We start from the raw sequence: 17,703 nt of genomic DNA, 5'->3' as shown, positions 1-17,703 counted from the left end.
GGAAAGTTCCCTATCCCCATGGAGTTAGGTAGAGACATAAGATTGACCTAGCCAATGAGCTGTGAGTACAAGAGATGTACCTTTTGACCCTGGCATTTAAGGACTACCTACTGTCTTCTTTGCCAAGGTGACCCTAGAAACTGTGTTGCTATGGTGGCATCACAAAATCTTAGTGTCTTTGTCCACCAATCACCCACACTGACCAGAAATGAACATATGGTGCCAGCAAGACAAAATCCTTTCTAGTGGTAAGCTTCTGAGATGCCAGGATCAATGTTTTACCAAGCATACCCAACATAGCCTATCCTATTCTGATACCTCCGGCCTGAGAAAATATCAAATGGATAGGGTATAGAAAGAAAAGCTAGGCCAGTTATGTTTTCAGTTGTTGAGTTTTATTCCAATTAACTGTGTCACCCACTAACAATAGAACACCTAATTTCCACAAATGAGCGTTTAGAAAACTGGTCCTCTTATGATTACAAGCCCTAGAAATAAATGGACACAGCCTTAAACTCACAGGATTTATTTAAATTCTTGTTTAAGTTATTGATCCTGAAGAAACTGAAACACTACTGCAGCATTACTTCAGAAAAGCAAGTGAAAGTTTTGACACAATATATTCTTCCTAGCAATATAACTCCAAAGTTAGAGCTATCCAGAACCTCAGAAGAAATTATCTCTTCATTCCAATACTTCTGAAATTCTGTAGGCATCTGCGTTCTCCAGATTTCATTACCTACAGCAAATATGTGGATTGTCCTTTTTATTAAGGCTAAGAGGAGAATATAATTTTACATAGAAAACAACATTAATAAATGTTAAGACACCTTGGGATGTCAACGTTAATGACTAATGAGAAAACGGTAAGTAATAGCCATTTAAGCAGATATGAGAATTTTAAATAATTTTCATGATGAAATCATATCTAACACCTAAGTCATTCAACAATAGTTCACAGGTGATTTTGTTTAAATAAACCAATAACACATCCTAAAAGATCCATGCTTTAAAAGGTGCTGTGACTAATATCCCTGATGAACCCAGATGCAAAAATTCTCAACAAGATACTAGCCAATGGGATCTAATAGTACATTAAGAAGATTATTCACCGTGACCAAGTGGGATTTATCCCCAGGATGCAAGGTTGGTTCAATACTCATAAAACAATCAACATGACAGATCACATCAACAAGAGAAGAAACAAGAACCATATGATCCTCTCAATAGATGGAGAGAAAGCATTTGACAAAATACAGCATCCATTCTGGATCAAAATTCTTCAGAGTGTAGGGACAGAGGGAACATTCCTCAGCATCTTAAAAGCCCATAGCAAATATGATTCTCAATGGGGAAACACTGGGAGCCTTTCTCCTAAGATCAGGAACATGAAGGGGATGTCCACTCTCACCACTGCTATTCAACACAGTACTAGAAATCCTAGCCTCAGCAATCAGGCAACAAAAAGAAATAAAAGGCATTCAAATGGGTAAAGAAGAAGTCAAACTCTCCCTCTTAGCAGATGACATGATACTGTACGTAGAAAACCCTAAAGACTCTACCCCAAGATTGCTAGAACTCATACAGCAATTCAGCCATGTGGCAGGATATAAAATCAATGCCCAGAAATCAGTGGCATTTCTATACACTAACAATGGGACTGAAGAAAGAGAAATTAAGGAGTCAATCCCATTTGCAATTGCATCCAAAAACATAAGATACCTAAGAATAAACCTAACCAAAGACATAAAGGATCTATACCCCAAAAACTACAGAATACTTCTGAAAGAAATTGAGGAAGACACAAAGAGATGGACAAATATTCCATGCTCATGGGTTGGAAGAAGAAATATTGCGAAACTGTCAATGCTACCGAGGGAAATTTATGCATTTAATGCAATCCCTGTCACAATACCATGGACTTTCTTCAGAGAGTTGGAACAAATCATCTTAAGATTTGTGTGGAATCAGAAAAGACCCCGAATAGCCAGGGGAATACTGAGAAAGAAAACCAGAGCCGGAGGCATCACAATGCCAGATTTCAGGTTGTACTACAAAGCTGTGGTCATCAAGACAGTGTGGTACTGGCACAAAAACAGACAGATCAATGGAACAGAATAGAGAACCCAGAAATGGCCCCTCAACTCTATGGCCAACTAATATTTGATAAAGCAGAAAAGACTATCCACTGGAGAAAGGACAGTCTCTTCAAGAAATGGTGCTGGGAAAATTGGACAGCCACATGCAGAAGAATGAAACTAGACCACTCTCTTACACCAGACACAAAGATAAACTCAAAATGGATGAAAGATCTAAATGTGAGACAAGAATCCATCAAAATCCTAGAGGAGAACACAGGCAACACCCTTTTTGAACTTGGCCACGCAACTTCTTTCAAGATACATCCATGAAGGCAAGGGAAACAAAAGCAAAAATTAATTATTGGGACTTCATCAAGATAAAAAGCTTCTGCACAGCAAAAGAAACAGTCAACCAAACTAAAAGGCAACCTACAGAATGGGAGAAGATATTTGCAAATGACCTATCAGATAAACGGTTAGTATCCAAGATCTATAAAGAGCTTATTAAACTCAACAGCAAAGAAACAAACAATCCAATCATGAAATGGGCAAAAGACATGAACAGAAATCTCACAGAGGAAGACATAGACGTGGACAACAAGCATATGAGAAAATGCTCCGTATCACTTGCCATCAGGGAAATACAAATTAAAACCACAATGAGATACCACCTCACACCAGTGAGAACAGTAAAAATGAACAAGACAGGAAACAACAAATGTTGGAAAGGATGTGGAAAAAGGGTGACCCTCTTGCACTGCTGGTGGGAATGTGAACTGGTGCAGCCACTCTGGAAAACTGTGCAGAGGTTCCTCAAAGAGTTAAAAATAGAGCTATCCTATGACCCAGCAATTGCACTGCTGGGGATTTGCCCCAAAGACACAGATGCAGTGAAAGATCGAGACACCTGCACCCCGATGTTTATAGCAGCAATGTCCATAATAGCCAAACTGTGGAAGGAGCCTCTGTGTCTATCGACAGATAAATGGATAAAGATGTGGTCTATATATACAATAGAATACTACTCAGCCCTCAGAAATGATGAATACCCACCAATTGCTTCAACACGGATGGAACTGGAGGGTATTATGCTGAGTGAAGTAAGTCAATCGGAGGACAATCATCATATAGTTTCACTTATGCAGGGAATATAAGAAATAGTGAAAGGGAAAAGAGGGAAAGGAGGGAAAAATGAGTGGGAAAAATTAGAGAGGATAAAAACATGAGAGACTCCTAACTCGGAAACAAACAAAGGGTTGTGGAAGGGGAGATGGGTGGGGGATTGGGGAACTGGGTGACCAGCACTTACGGGGGCACTTGATGGGATGAGCATGAGTGTTATACTATATGTTGGCAAATCAAATTCCAATAATTAAAAAAGGTGTGCTGTGGTTCTTTGTCAAACTACTCAGTCTTTTAAAAACCTCACTGGCCTTATTGTTAGGCATAAACCTATGTGACCCAATTGGAAAGAAAAAAAATAAAGGAATGAATAGTCATTAAATTGCTCTACTCCAATCATTTGACCTGTTCGTTGTCAATGGAGGATATTGGCTGCATCATTCAAGATACACTAGAGCTAACAGAAGGGGAAGATCACAAACAATAATAGTAAATATTCATGTTTGGAGAATCAGAACCAAAACACAAGCCTTGTGAAATGCTTTACTATGCTCCAATCATTCTTGTGGCTTTAAGCCAATAAAGGAGAACTAGCCTTTTTCATCCAGTATTTTGCAATGTTTGCACTGTGCTGAAAACTGTAGTTCATTCAAATCAGTAAAGATGCTCCAAAGTCAGCAGCAAATTACATTTTTTAGTTTTAATTCCAGTATAGTTAATATACAATGTTATATTAATTCTAGATATACAATACAGTGATTCAACAATTCCATATATTACCCAGTACTCATAAATATAAGTGTACTCTTAATCTCCTTCACCTACTGTACTTATCCTCCCTCCCACCACCCCTCTGGTAACCATCTGTTTGTTCTATATAGTTTAGAGTCTGTTTTTTTGGTTTGTAGCAGATTACTTTTATAGCAAATTAGAAGGTTGTAATTACTGTAAGCCAAAATTAGAATTGCCAAATAAATGAGAAAACAGTGTCACATGTGACTTAGTAAGAAGAACATTTCAATATGGCAATTACTTTGGGATCCAGCTATCAGGAACAGGCATGGGATGATTTTAAAGACAGAGTGGTCAGGAGGGTCCCCTGAAATCCCTGGAAAGCCACCCATAGGACTGGAAAATGTTGCATACTCAGCCTCAGCAGGGCTCCTGTCTCTCTAATCCCCATGGTTTCCCCACCTGGACTAGCCTCCCATCTCCACTGAAAGGAGGAACCAGGCTGGGAACCCATGTATTATTACATTCTTAAAGTTCTCTTCTCCTCTTGACTTTTTTCTTACCAAGTTATCTGGAAGCCCAATCTCCACCAGATAATCAAGGTTCTCAGCAGCATCTCTCACCAAAGAGAGATATTGCTGGTCATCAATGATTAAAAGACAAAAATCACAACCCTCAGGAAAGGAAGTAGTCTTTGTTGATGATGACATAATAAATATCTACAATTACAGCCACTTAAAAACTTAACCATTGAATGATGGCAGTGAAAATAGCAAATACCTCAAAAATCGGGGTAAGAACCACCAAAAGTCTACTCCTCCAAAAAAAAATAAATAAAAGCAAAAACAATGAGAATCCTGGTAAAAGCTGTACACTCCAGCTCCAACCATGTTGTGGCAAAAGGCAAGATTTCATCCTTTTCCTATTGAATGATATACCATATATGCCACTTTTTTATACATTCATTAATTGATGGACACTTGGGCTGCTTCCATACCCTGGCTATCATAAATGGTGATGCTGTAAACATAGGGGTGAATGTATCCTTTGGATTATTGTTCTTGTATTCTTTGGTTAAATACCCAGGATTGCAATTGCTGGATCATGAGGCAGTTCTTTTTTTTACTTTCTGAGGAATCTCCATATGGTTTCCAGAGTGGCTGCACCAGTTTGCATTCCCACCAACAGTGTAAGAAGTTTTTTCTCCATATCCTCACCAAAACCTGTGGTCTCTTGTGTTGTTGATTTTGCCATTCTAATAGGCGTGAGGTGATATCTCATTGTAATTTTGATTTGCATTTCCCTGATGGTAAGTGATGATGTGCATCTTTTCATGTGTTTGTTGACCACCACAGGTCGTTGAAATAATGTCTGTTCATGTCTTCTGCCCATATTTTATTTGGATTATTTATTTGGGGATATTAAGTTGTATAGTTCTTTATAGATTTTGGATACTAACCCTTTATCAGATGTGTCATTTGCAAATAACTTTTTCCATCCCATGGGTTGTCTTTTGGTTTTGTTGATTGTTTCCTTTGCAGTGCAGAGGCTTTTTATTTTGAAGTAGCCTGAATTTTTCTTTTTTGTTTCCCTCGCCTCAGGAGGCATATCTAAAAAGAAGTTTCTATGACCAATGCCAAAGAAGTTACTGCCTATAGGATTTTGATGGCCTCAGGTCTCACATTTAGTTAGGTCTTTTTTTTTTTTTTTTTTTTTTTTTTTTTTTTTTTTTTTTTTTTTTTTTTTTTTTTTTTAGTTAGGTCTTTAATCCATGGTGAATTTCTTTGGGGGGATGGTGTAGGAAAGAGGCCAGTTTCATTCTTCTGCATATTGCTGTCCAGTTTTACCAAACCATTTGTTGAAGAAACTGTATTTTTCCCATTGGATATTCTTTCTGCTTTCTTGAAGATTAATTGACCATATAATTGTGGGTCTATCTCTGGGTTTTCTATTCTGTTCTGCTGATCTATGTGTCGATCTTTGTGCCAGTACCATACTGTTTCAATTACTATAGCTTTGTAATGTAACTTGAAATCTGGAATTGTGATGCCTCCAGCTTTGCTTTTCTTTTTCAAGGTTACTTTGGCTATTTTGGTATCTTTTGTGGTTCCATACAAATTTCAGGATTCTTTGTTCTAGTTCTTTGAAAAATGCTGCTGGTATTTTGGTAAGGATTGAATTAAATGTGTAGATTGCCTTGGGTAATATAGAAAATGTAACAATGTTTGTTTTTCCAGTCATGAGCATGAAATATCATTCCATTTGTATCCTTTTCAATTTCTCTCATCAATGTCATAGTTTCCAGAGTATAGGTCTTTCACCTTTAGGTTTATTCTTAGGTGTCTTATAGTTTCTAGTGCAATTATAAATGGTATTCATTCCTTGATTTCTCTTTCTGCTGCTTCATTTGTATAAAAAAAGTGCAACAGATTTCTGTACACTGACTTTGTATCATTCAATTTTACTGAATTTGTTTATAAGTTCTAGTATTATTTTGGTGTCATGTTTTTTTTATATATATATAGTATGATGTCATCTGCACATAGTGACAGTCTTACTTTTCCTTACTAACTTGGATGCCTATTTATTTATTTATTTATTTATTTATTTATTTATTTATTTATTTATATATTTTAGTCTGCTGTAGTTAGGGCTCATAATACTATGTTGAATTAAACTGGTGAAAATGGACATCCTTGTGTTGTTCCTGATCATTAAGGAAAAGCTCTCAGTTTTCCTCCATGAAGGATGATGTTAGCTGTGGGTGTTTCATATATGGCCTTCATTATGCTGGGGTATGTTTCCTCTAACTCTACTTTGTTGAGGGTTTTTTTTTTTAATCATGAATGGATGTTTGTACTTTGTCAAATACTTTTTCTGCATTTATTGGAATGATCATATAGTTCTTATCCTTTCTCTTATTGACAAGATGTATCACATTGATTGATTTGCAAATATTCAACTACCCTTGCAACTCAGAATGAATCTCACTTGATTCTGGTGAAAGATTTTTTATTAATGTATTGTTGAATTTGGTTTGCTAGTATTTTGTTAAGAGTTTTTGTATCTATGTTCTCATGGATATTGGCCTGTAGTTCTCTTTTTTAGTCATGTCTTTATCCGGTTTTGGTGTCAATATAATGCTGGCCTCATAGAATGAATTTGGAAGTTTTCCTTTCTTTTCTATTTTCTGGAATAGTTTAAGAAGAATAGGTATTAACTCTTCTTTAAATATTTGGTAGAATTCACATGTAAAGCCATCTGGCCCTGGACTTTTGTTTGTTGGAAGTTTGTTTTTCTATTACTGACTCAATTCCTTTGCTGGTTATTGGTCTGTTCAAATTTTCTATTTCTTCCTGTTTCAGTTTTAGTAGTTTGCATGTTTCTAGGAATTTATCCATTTCTTCAAGGTAGTCTAATTTGTTGGTATGTAGTTTTTATAATATTCCCTTAGGATTATTTGTATTTCTGTGGTGTTGGTTGATATTTTTCCTCTCTTGTTTGTGATTTTATTTGAGTCTTTTCTATATTTTTTTTTCTTGGTAAGTCTGGCTAGAAGTATATAATTTTTGTTGATTTTTCAAAGAATCAGCTCCTCATTTCATTGATCTGTTCTCTTTGACTTTTTGGTTTCTATATTATTTCTTTCTGCTCTAATCTTTATTATTTCCTTCCTTCTCCTGACTTTAGGTTTTGTTGTTCTTTCTCTAGCTCCTTTAGGTGCAAGGGTAGGTTGTTTGATATTTTTCTTGCTTATTGAGGTGGACCAGTATTGCTGTAAAGTTTCCTCTTAGAACCACTTTCACTGCATCCCGGAAGTTTTGGACTGTTGTGTTTTCATTTCCATTTGCTTCTATGTACTGTTTTATTTCTTGTTTGATTTGCTGGTTGACCTATTCATTGTTTAGCAGTATGTTATTTAATGTCTACGTATTTGTGGTCTTTCCAGGTTTTTTTTCTCTTGGTTGACTTCTAGTTTCATAGCATTATGGTCAGAAAAGACACATGGTGTGATTTTTATTTTCTTGAATTTGTTGAGGTTTATTTTGTGGGCTAATATGTGATCTGTTCTGGAAAATATTCCATGTACCCTTGAAAGGAATGTGTATTCTACTGTTTTAGGATGGAATGTTCTAAATATGTCTGTTAAATCCATCTGGTCAAGTGTGTCATTTAAAGCCATTTTTCCTTGTTGATTTTCTCTTTAGATGATCTTCCCACTGATGTAAGTGGGTTGCTACTACTATTGTATTATTATCAATTCGTTCCTTTATGTTTGTTATTAAATGTTTTATGTATTTGGGTGCATAAATATTTACAATTGTTATATCTTCTTGTTGGATTGCCCCCTTTATTATTACATAGTGTTCTTCTTTGTCTCATTACAATTTTTGTTTTAAAGTCTATTCTACAGATGCCTGGGTGGCTCAGTGGTTGAGCATCTGCCTTTGGCTCAGGTCATGATTCCAAGTCCTGCATCAGGCTCCCTACAGGGAGCCTGCTTCTCCCTCTGCCTATGTCTTTGCCTCTATCTGTGTGTCTCTCATGAAAAAATAAATAAAATATTTTTAAAAATATAAAGTCTACTTTGCCTAATATATGTATTGCTATTCCAGCTTTCTTTTGACATTTCTTTTGCACAATAAAAGTTTCCATCCTCTTACTCTCAATCTGCAGATGTCTTTAGGTCTTAAATGGGTCTCTTGTAGACAGCATGTAGATGGCTCTTATTTATCTATTCTCTCATCCTATGTCTTTTGATTGAGCATTTAGTCCACTTACACTCAGAATAACTACTGACAGATATGTATTTAGTGCCATTTTATTATTTGTTTTGTGGTTATTTCTGAAATATTTTCTTATTCTTTATTGTCTTTCCCTTTCTCATGGTTTACTGATTTTCTTTAGTGATATATTTGGATTTCTTTCTCTTTATTCTTTTCATATTTATTAGTGGTTTTTGATTTGTGGTTACCATTAGGATTGTATATTAACCTCTTTTACAAATAGCAGTCTATATTAAGTTGATGGTCGTTTTAAGTTTGAATTCATTGTTTACTCCTCTCTTCCCCACATTTTAGGTATATGTCATCATATTTTACATCCTTTCAATTTATGAGTTCCTTGGCTGATTTTTTTATGAAATATTCACTTTTTTACTGCTTTTGTGTCTCCTATCTTTATATTGCTACTTGTGTTCTCTCCTTTCCACTCAAAGAGTCCCCTTTAATATTTCTTGCAGGGCTGGTTTAGTGGTCATGAACTCCTGTAGCTCTTGTTTATCTGGAGACCATTCTCTTATTTCCAGTGATAGCTTTGCTGGATTGAGTATTAATTACTGCAGCCTTTTCCTACTCAGCAGTTTGAATATATCATGCCACTCCCTTCTGGCTTGCAATGTTTCTGTTAAAAATCTCCTGCTACCCTTCTACATTTTCCCTTGTAAGTTAGTGACTTCTTTTGTCTCACTGCTTTTAAGTTTTCTTTATCATTATATTTTGCCTATTTAATTACAGTATGTCTTGCTGTGATTTTGTTTGATTTTGTTGGGAGTTCTCTGTGCTCCTGGATCTGGATATCTGTTTCCTTCCCCAGATTAGGGAGGTTTTTGGCTATTATTCTTCAATTACATTTTCTGCCCACTTTTCTCTCTCTTCTTCTTCTGGGAATCTATTATACAAATGTTATTACATTTGATGAAGTCACTGAGTTCTCTAAGTCTATTCTTATTTTGCATAATTCTTTTTTTTAAGATTTTATTTATTTATTCATGAGAGACACAGAGAAAGGAGAGGCAGAGACACAGGCAGAGGCAGACACAGGGTCCATGCAGGGAGCCTGATGGACTCGATCCCAGGACACCAGGATCATGCCCTGGGCCAACGGCAGGCACTAAACAGCTGAGCCACCCAGGGATCCCATATTTTGCATAATTCTTATATCTCCCTTTTGTTCAGCTTGATTACTTTCCATTACTTTGTCTTCTAGGTAACTAATTTGTTCCTCTACTTCTTCCAGCCTGCTGTTTTTCCATCAAATTCTTATTTTGATTATTGTGCCTTTTATCTCTATGTTATTCCTTATCTCTGTGTTAAAAGAGTCTCACTGATGTCTTCCAGTTTTTTCTCAAGTCCAGGGAGTATATTATTATTGCTTTAAATTCTCTCATGCATGTTATGTAGATCTGTTTCACTTAGATTTTTGCCCAAGGCCCTGTCCTATTCTTTCATTTGGGATAAATTTATCTGTCTCATTTTGTGTAACTCTATGTCTGCTGTGTGCTAAGAAAGCCAGCTGTGTCTCCTGCTCTTGAATATAGTACTTTATGAAGAAGAGGTCCTGGGGTCCCTAAAGTGGTATGTTCCCTGTTCACCAGAACCTGACACTTAAGGAGAGTATCCTATGTGTGTTACTTACCCTGTGCTGTTGTGCCTAGAGTCACTTTTCCTTTCAGTGCGGTCATCTGCACCAACTCTCTGACTTGTGAGCTGTGCTTGCTTTCTGTGGTATTAGTGATACCACCTGGCAGGCCAGCTCTGAGAAGGTGTGCCTGTCAGAGAACTTGGTAACAGGGCAGCAATATAGCAAAGTTTTCAGTAGTCCACTACTCCTACCCTGTATTCCTCGAAGCACTATGAAAGCAGGGCTTCATGCCAGGCTGCCAGAGGCACGAGGCTGGGCACAGCTGGGCCTAGCACTTGAGGGTGACTGGCGGTGTGCAATTGGGTGCGCACTGTGGTGAATGGGTGGTGGCAGCTATGTACCTGGCTGCTGAGTGCAGCATGCATGCAAATGTGGCTGTCGTGTGTGATTGACCACTGTGTGCTATGTTGCTAGGGGTACACAGCTGGGTGCTCCATGCAAGGGGCATGTCATGATTCAGTGGCTGGGGGCACATGGCTGAGTGTGGCATGTAAGGGCAGCTGGAGGTGCATGACTAGGTGCAGTGTAGGGTAGTGGTAGGGGCATTTGACTGGACACCATTGAGGATGTACATGGTACCCTGGAGAAGCTATGTACCAAGTCTGATTGTGGAGCATGTGCAGCTTTAACAAAATTTGCCCTGAACCCAGGGCCAAGGCTAGTAGGCTTGGAGTAAGTTAGTCCTCAGGAGAACTCATGCATGTGGTACGCTGCTAGAGAGTTAGTTAGCAAGTATCTATGCACCCGGGGCTCTCACAGGGTGGCTCTGTGTTTATACTACAGACTGGGGGAGGAAAATAGTGCTTGCCAGTTCCCTTGTTTTCAAAGAAGTCCCCCAACATACTCCAAAATTAGTATGAACAGGTCTCCTGTTTTCCCCCAGCATTGTATAAAGTATCATTTTCATGTTGCCTCTCCACATAGGTTACTGTCTCTTTAAGGGAGCAACCCAGCTATCTCTCACCCTCCAGCTTACCCTGTGCTGACTCAGCAAACTTTTAAAGCTCCAGGCTCCAAGTACCACTGGTTTTATAAACTCACAGAATTTAGCCCTTCTGATTTTTAAGCCAAACCACATGGGGATTAATCTTCCTTATGTAAACAACACACTCTTTAAATCAATGGGTCAAAGAAGAAATCATAATAAAATTAGACAATACTTGAAATGAATGGAAATGAAAACACAAAACAAAAATTTTGGATGCATCACAGTAGCACTAAGAGGGAAATTTATACCTGTAAACACCTTCATTTAAAAAGAGGAAAGATCAGGTGGATAATCTAATCTTCCATCTTAAAACTGGGGGTTGGGGGGGAAGAGCAAACTAAACCTAAAGCAAGCAGAAGGAAGGAAACAAAGACGAAAATGATAATAAAGGAAACAAAGAATCAAAAGATAATAGAGATAGTCAGCAACCAAAAGAGCAACAAAATTGACAAGCATTTAGCTAGACTGAGCAAGAAAAGTAGGGACATTACCAGAGAACTTAAATGAGTTTAAAAAGATTATAACATACAGACAAACCTCATTTTATTGCACTTCACTTGATTGCATTTTGCAGACACTGTTTTTTAGAAATTGAAGTTATGTGGCAACCTGCATCCAGCAAGTCTATCAGCACCATTTTTTCCAAGATTATTTGCTCACTTCATGTCTCTGTGTCACTTATTGTAATTTTCACAATATTTCAAGTGTTTATTATTTAAAAAAAATTATTATTATATTTGTTTAATAATCTGTGACCAGTGATCATGACCCATGAAAAGCTCAAATGATGGTTGACATTTTTAGCAATATTTTAAAATTAAAGTATGTACACTTTTTTTTAGACAATGCTATTGCACACTTAATAGACCACAGTGTAAACATAATTTTATACACACTGGGAAACCAAAAAAATTCATTTACCTTACTTTATTGTGATATTTGCTTTATTGCAGTGGTTTGGAACTAAACCCACAATATCTCTGAGGTATGCCTGTAATTCTATGGAAAAAATTTTTAATTAGATAACCTAGATAGAGTGGACAAATTTCTAGAAAGACACAAATTACTGAAACTGGCTGAAGAAGAAATAAAACATCTGAATATATCTATTTGACTAAAGAGATTGAATTATTCATTATAAGATAAATAAGTACAGGGATATAATGTACAACATGAAGCTATAGCTACACTGCTGTATGGTATATACAAAAATTGTAGAGAGTAAATTCTAAGAGTTCTCATCACAGGAGAAATTTTCTTCCTTTATTTTTTTCTTCTTTCTTTTGTTTTTATTGTACCTACATGAGAAAATAAATTTTAGCTGGACATGCTGTAGTAATCTTTTCACAATACACATAAATCAAACTATCATTCTGTATGCCTTAAACTTACACAGCAATGTATCAATTATTCTTTAATAAAACTGTGGGATAAAGTTTTTTTTAAAAAAAAAAGATCCCTCCCTCACACCATATATAAAAATAATGGATCGTAACCTAAATGGAAGATCCAAGATTATAAAACTCTAGAAGAAAGCAGAAGTACATAACTTTATGATGTTGGATTAAGCAATGGTTTGTTAGATATAACCCTAAGAGCACAAGGAACAAAAGAAAGAAATAGATAAATTTGACTTCGTCAAAATAAAAACTTTTGTGCTTCAAAGGAAACCATCAAGAAAGCAAAAAGAAAATCCACAGAATAAAAGAAAATGTTTACTAATCATATATCTGATGAGTGACTAGGGTCCAGACTATCTGAAGAACTTTATAATTCAACAACAACCAAAGACAAGCCAGTTTAAAAATGGATAAAGTATTTTAAGACATTTCTCCAGAGAAGATAAACAAATGGCCACAAGCACATGAAAAGATGCTCAACAACATTAGCCATTAACCATCTCATTAACATAATTAGGCACTACTTCACACCCCGAAGAATAGATATAATCAAAAAGATAGACAATAACAAGTGTTGGTGAGGATGTGGAGAAATTGGAACCCTCATCCAATGCTCTCAGGGATATAAAATTAAAGGAGCTGGGAGAACAGTCTATTGGTTCCTCAAAAAGTTAAAGCTATATATATGTGCAAGTTTGCATTCCATAGTGAGGAAGTTGAACCAATGGCTAATGGAGCCAATAGGTAAATGCTCCCCCTCTCCATGCAACTCCAGGACAGACCTGAGACATATTCCATACTTCTTCTCAGACAACCCTATGGGATAGAGTTACCAGTGGCCCACATCAGTGGCCAGAGGATGATGTAGCCTTGTTTTGGCTTTCTCTTTTCACTATTCCACTTCCATGTTTCCACAGTGTAGTGGTTATCACATTTCACTAGCACTACTCTGCCTCCCTATCCTTCACTTCTCTTCCCTGGAATTATACTTCCCAATGAAAGACCCACACACAAGCCTTTGCCCAGGCTTTGCTCTCTAAAGTACCCACGCTGAGTCAGCCATGTCTAAAATTCTCATAATTAAGTTAGAATCTATAAGAAGCAATAAGAAGTTTGTTCATGCATTCTGTACCCTGTATCTTGTATCTATTAACTGTAGGCAGTTACACAAGGCACTGAAGAGAGAAAAGTTTAGCAGACATGGACCATGCCCTGGAGTCTACCTGGGGCAAGGAGGATACTTAAAGACAGAGACACAAACAAACCATTAGAATAACATGTGAGTTCTAGATCTAAGGCATGTAGAAGGTGCTTGGAATTCCAGGTAGGTATCTAATGATGTCCAATGCTGGCAAACACGTGGAGTAGTTGGAGCTCCCAAGCATTACTATGGGAGCACAAGCTGCTATAGCCAGTCTGGAAAATGGTGCAGCAGTTTCTTTTAAAGCTAAAGATATACCTAGCACATGATACCTACCCACACATAGGTAATTACCCAATAGAAGTGAAAACTTAAGTTCATGCAAAACCATGTACACAAATAATTAGACTAGGTCTTCTCACAATCACCAAAAACTGGAAACAATTCAAATGTCTTTCAATGGGTGATGGGATAAACAAAATGTATCCATACCATGGAAGACTACTCAGCAACAAAAAGAATGAACTATTGATATACAAAGCAACTTAGATGAATTTGAAAGGTTTTATGCTGTGTGAGAGAAGCCAATCCCAATTCCAAAAATTGCAAAAAATCTGATTTTATGTATTAGACCTCCTCTAAAAGATAAAACTATAGTGACAGAGAACATATCAGGATGTGCTGGAATTAAGGCAGGGGGCAACTATAAAAGGGTAACACTGAAGTTTTTGGGGGTGATGAACCTGTTCTGTATTCCAATTGTAGTGATGGTTACACAAATCTGTATTTTTGTTAAAATTCATAAAACTTTGTACCAAAAGGAAAAGTCCATTTTTCTCTATGGTAACTTAAAAAATAAGAAAGAAAAGGCGAATGAGAATTAATGTTGTGTTTAGGTTATGATGTTTAAATGAAGGAATGTGTTATGATGATGCTATGTTTTGTTACATGGCATAATCTGATGTTATATGACACCATATGGTAATTATGTGATGTCACATTGTACACAGTGTTATATGACACCACTTTATCATATATCATGCTGTTTTATATAATGTCAAGTGTTTCATGATGTTATATGACAGCATATAGTCATTATGCTCAACTTAAACAGCACATCACATTCAAAACAGCAAATCACCAAAGTTACATCTACTGACTGTAGCACTGGGAAAATCTTGCATCAATTTTGCTCCTATTCCCATTAGCAGGGTTACTATAACTATAAGGAAACTATGCTCCACTTAAAATATGTGCTAATTGAACTTTTCTCCTCATCAATTCAACTCTTTCATCATGATGAATGAAAATATATGGGTTATGTATTCCAGGATCCGCAGATAAAATCATTTCTTCACCAACCCTAACTGAAAATGCGAGATTTAAAAGCTTCTTATTTAAGAAGCCCCTGGATCACAGATTTAACAACCATGCAAAGAGAGGTGCAACATCTTAGTAAAAAGCGTTCTCAGGCTAAAATAAAAAGTTTTGCAGTAATCAAGATTTTAAAAGTCCATATAGTTAAAGATGTGACTTTACATTTTTAAAGTATTGTTATTTATACAGTGATTGCTGCCAAATGCTGACAAAATTGCATGCAGACTCCCATATCTTTTAGTCTTTAAAATACACGCTATGTTCTTTTAAAGTGTGATCCCAAATAAAATTAGAAACAAAATATTCTGAAAATACCCAAAAGAATTATCTAATGGAACCCTTTTGCCCACAAACACCAGTTTTATTGTATTTTATTGTATTTGCTTAATTACCAGTGGTGACATCTCTTAAAGGTTTATAATGCTAAAATTACATTATGTCTGCAGTGTTATTCAAAATAATTACATTGCACAATAATTTCTAGATGTAATACACCAAATTCAATTAAAACTCATGACATTTTTACAATGTAAAATGTAAAAGCATTCTGGCTTTTACAATGGCATTCTTTGGCATTCTTCTTTAATACATCAGGATTCTATGTGGATTGGCTCTCAGGTGTGGATAAAGAATACTTGTCATCTTAGAACTCAGCTCAGGCTGCCTGGCAAATTGGATTTGAGATTATTTAAGGAAATAAATTCTGAGAGGTTGTGAACACATGATATAAAGCTGGACACCCAGTCAAAAGCATGTATATCGTGTACTATGTATAAGACATTAGCAATGTGTCTTTCTACATATGACAGAAAAGGGAAATTAATCTACAATCTAATATACCTAATAGTAGCCTAGATCCAAAGAAGCAATGATGTGGTTGTGAATAACTGAAGCTTGCTCACATTATCCATCTATTTTGCAAAGTGAAGAGGCTTTGCTTTCTATAGAAGTTATCTTCTTCAAATGTTGCAGTACATCAAATTTTTATAAAAAGATAGTTAACAGTGGAACCTGGGTGGCTCCATGGTTGAGCATCTGCCTTTGGCTCAGGTCATGACCCTGCGGCCCTGGGATTGAGTCCCACATCAGGCTCCCACAGGGAGCCTGCTTCTCCCTCTGCCTGTGTCTCTCATGAATAAATAAATAAAATCTTAAAAAAAAAAAGATAGTTAACATATCTTAACAGAGCTTCCTTTTGAGGGAAAACCATAAATCTTTTGGCTATAAAGAAAATACTCCTTGATAGGAGTATTTTCTTCAAATTTACCTTTCTCATATAAACCTGTACATACATGTGAGGTGCATTTTGGGAATGATTTGGATTTTGTTTTGTTGTAATAGCACCAATATAGATAACTGTAAATCAGTAAGAAAAACCAAAGGAATGTGTAAAATACTGATGAAGAGTGGAGAAATGTCAGGGTCAAGAAGACATTTGGTGAGCTCAATCTGCAAGATAAGCATATCTCAGGTGGAGACAGGCCCTGCAACCTCAACACAGGGCTTGAGAAAACAGAAAGTGAGAGCCATAGCACTGAGGAAGCAACAGAAGAGAAACCTAGGGAGAGGATGGAGAAGGGGTTCTGCGCTATGGGGAAAACAGATGCACCATGGAGGACAGACCTCTTGCACTCCTCTGGCTTGTTCAGTCTTTCATCTAAACCTCAAGTTGAACAAACTGCAGGACTGTGGCCTTGCTGATAGGACCTCTTGTCTCTTCTGGGGGTGCTTCTCAAGCAACAGTTTAAAGATCTGGTTATCAAGTATGAAAGAGATGATAATACCTACTCTACTTCATATTTCCTGTAGTGTTAAACCATGAAGGGGCTGAGAACCCCTGCACTGAGACACTAGGGGCTGGAGATGCATATCTCTCTCTCTCTCTCTCTCTCTCTCTCTCTCTCTCTCTCTCTCTTCCGGAAAATAAAAAGAGAGGTAGTGGATAAAAGTTTCCTTCTTTCCATCAAAGGCTAGCCATACTCCACATCAGCCCTCCTCACCCATTTCTAGGAACAAACTTTGAAATCTTACCTTCCAGACTATGACAGCAAATGCAAAACCTATCAACATACGGTAACAAAAAATTAGACTCACCAAGATCAAGATGAACACCAGGGACAAATGAATTGAGAAAGAACATGAAGATAACAAATCCCAACACCATCAGGCATTTGGTGAGCAGAATCTTGTCTGATATCCTGTGCTGTGAGAGAGAAAATGCAACTCATTTACTGGGTACTATCTTCTATTTCCTGCAATACGTCCATCATCCTACATAACTTGAATTACTACAAATTTCTCCTGAAGATTAAAAATATAACTTCTTGAACTTGAAGGAAAATGATAAGGTAATTCATTACAAGGAAGACTGTATAGATTTGGGATTACAGCATTCAAAACCTGTATAAAAAAATAAACACAATAAATTTAAAATATAGT

At 36.7% G+C, this 17,703-nt stretch overlaps 1 protein-coding gene across 1 annotated transcript in view; it reads right to left on the bottom strand.

Moving 5' to 3' along the window:
• OCA2 (OCA2 melanosomal transmembrane protein) overlaps positions 1-17,703 on the bottom strand; it is a 452,602-nt gene that overhangs the window by 265,465 nt on the left and 169,434 nt on the right. Inside the window, exon 18 of the mRNA XM_025437625.3 lies at positions 17,359-17,467. Coding sequence (XP_025293410.1) covers positions 17,359-17,467 — 109 coding nt within the window. The remainder of the gene's footprint in view (positions 1-17,358; positions 17,468-17,703) is intronic.

Source organism: Canis lupus, chromosome 3, assembly GCF_003254725.2.
Source record: "Canis lupus dingo isolate Sandy chromosome 3, ASM325472v2, whole genome shotgun sequence".
Classification (NCBI taxonomy): Eukaryota; Metazoa; Chordata; class Mammalia; order Carnivora; family Canidae; genus Canis; species Canis lupus.
Note: the sequence above shows the minus strand (reverse complement) of the source record. Positions and strands in the feature narration are given on the sequence as shown.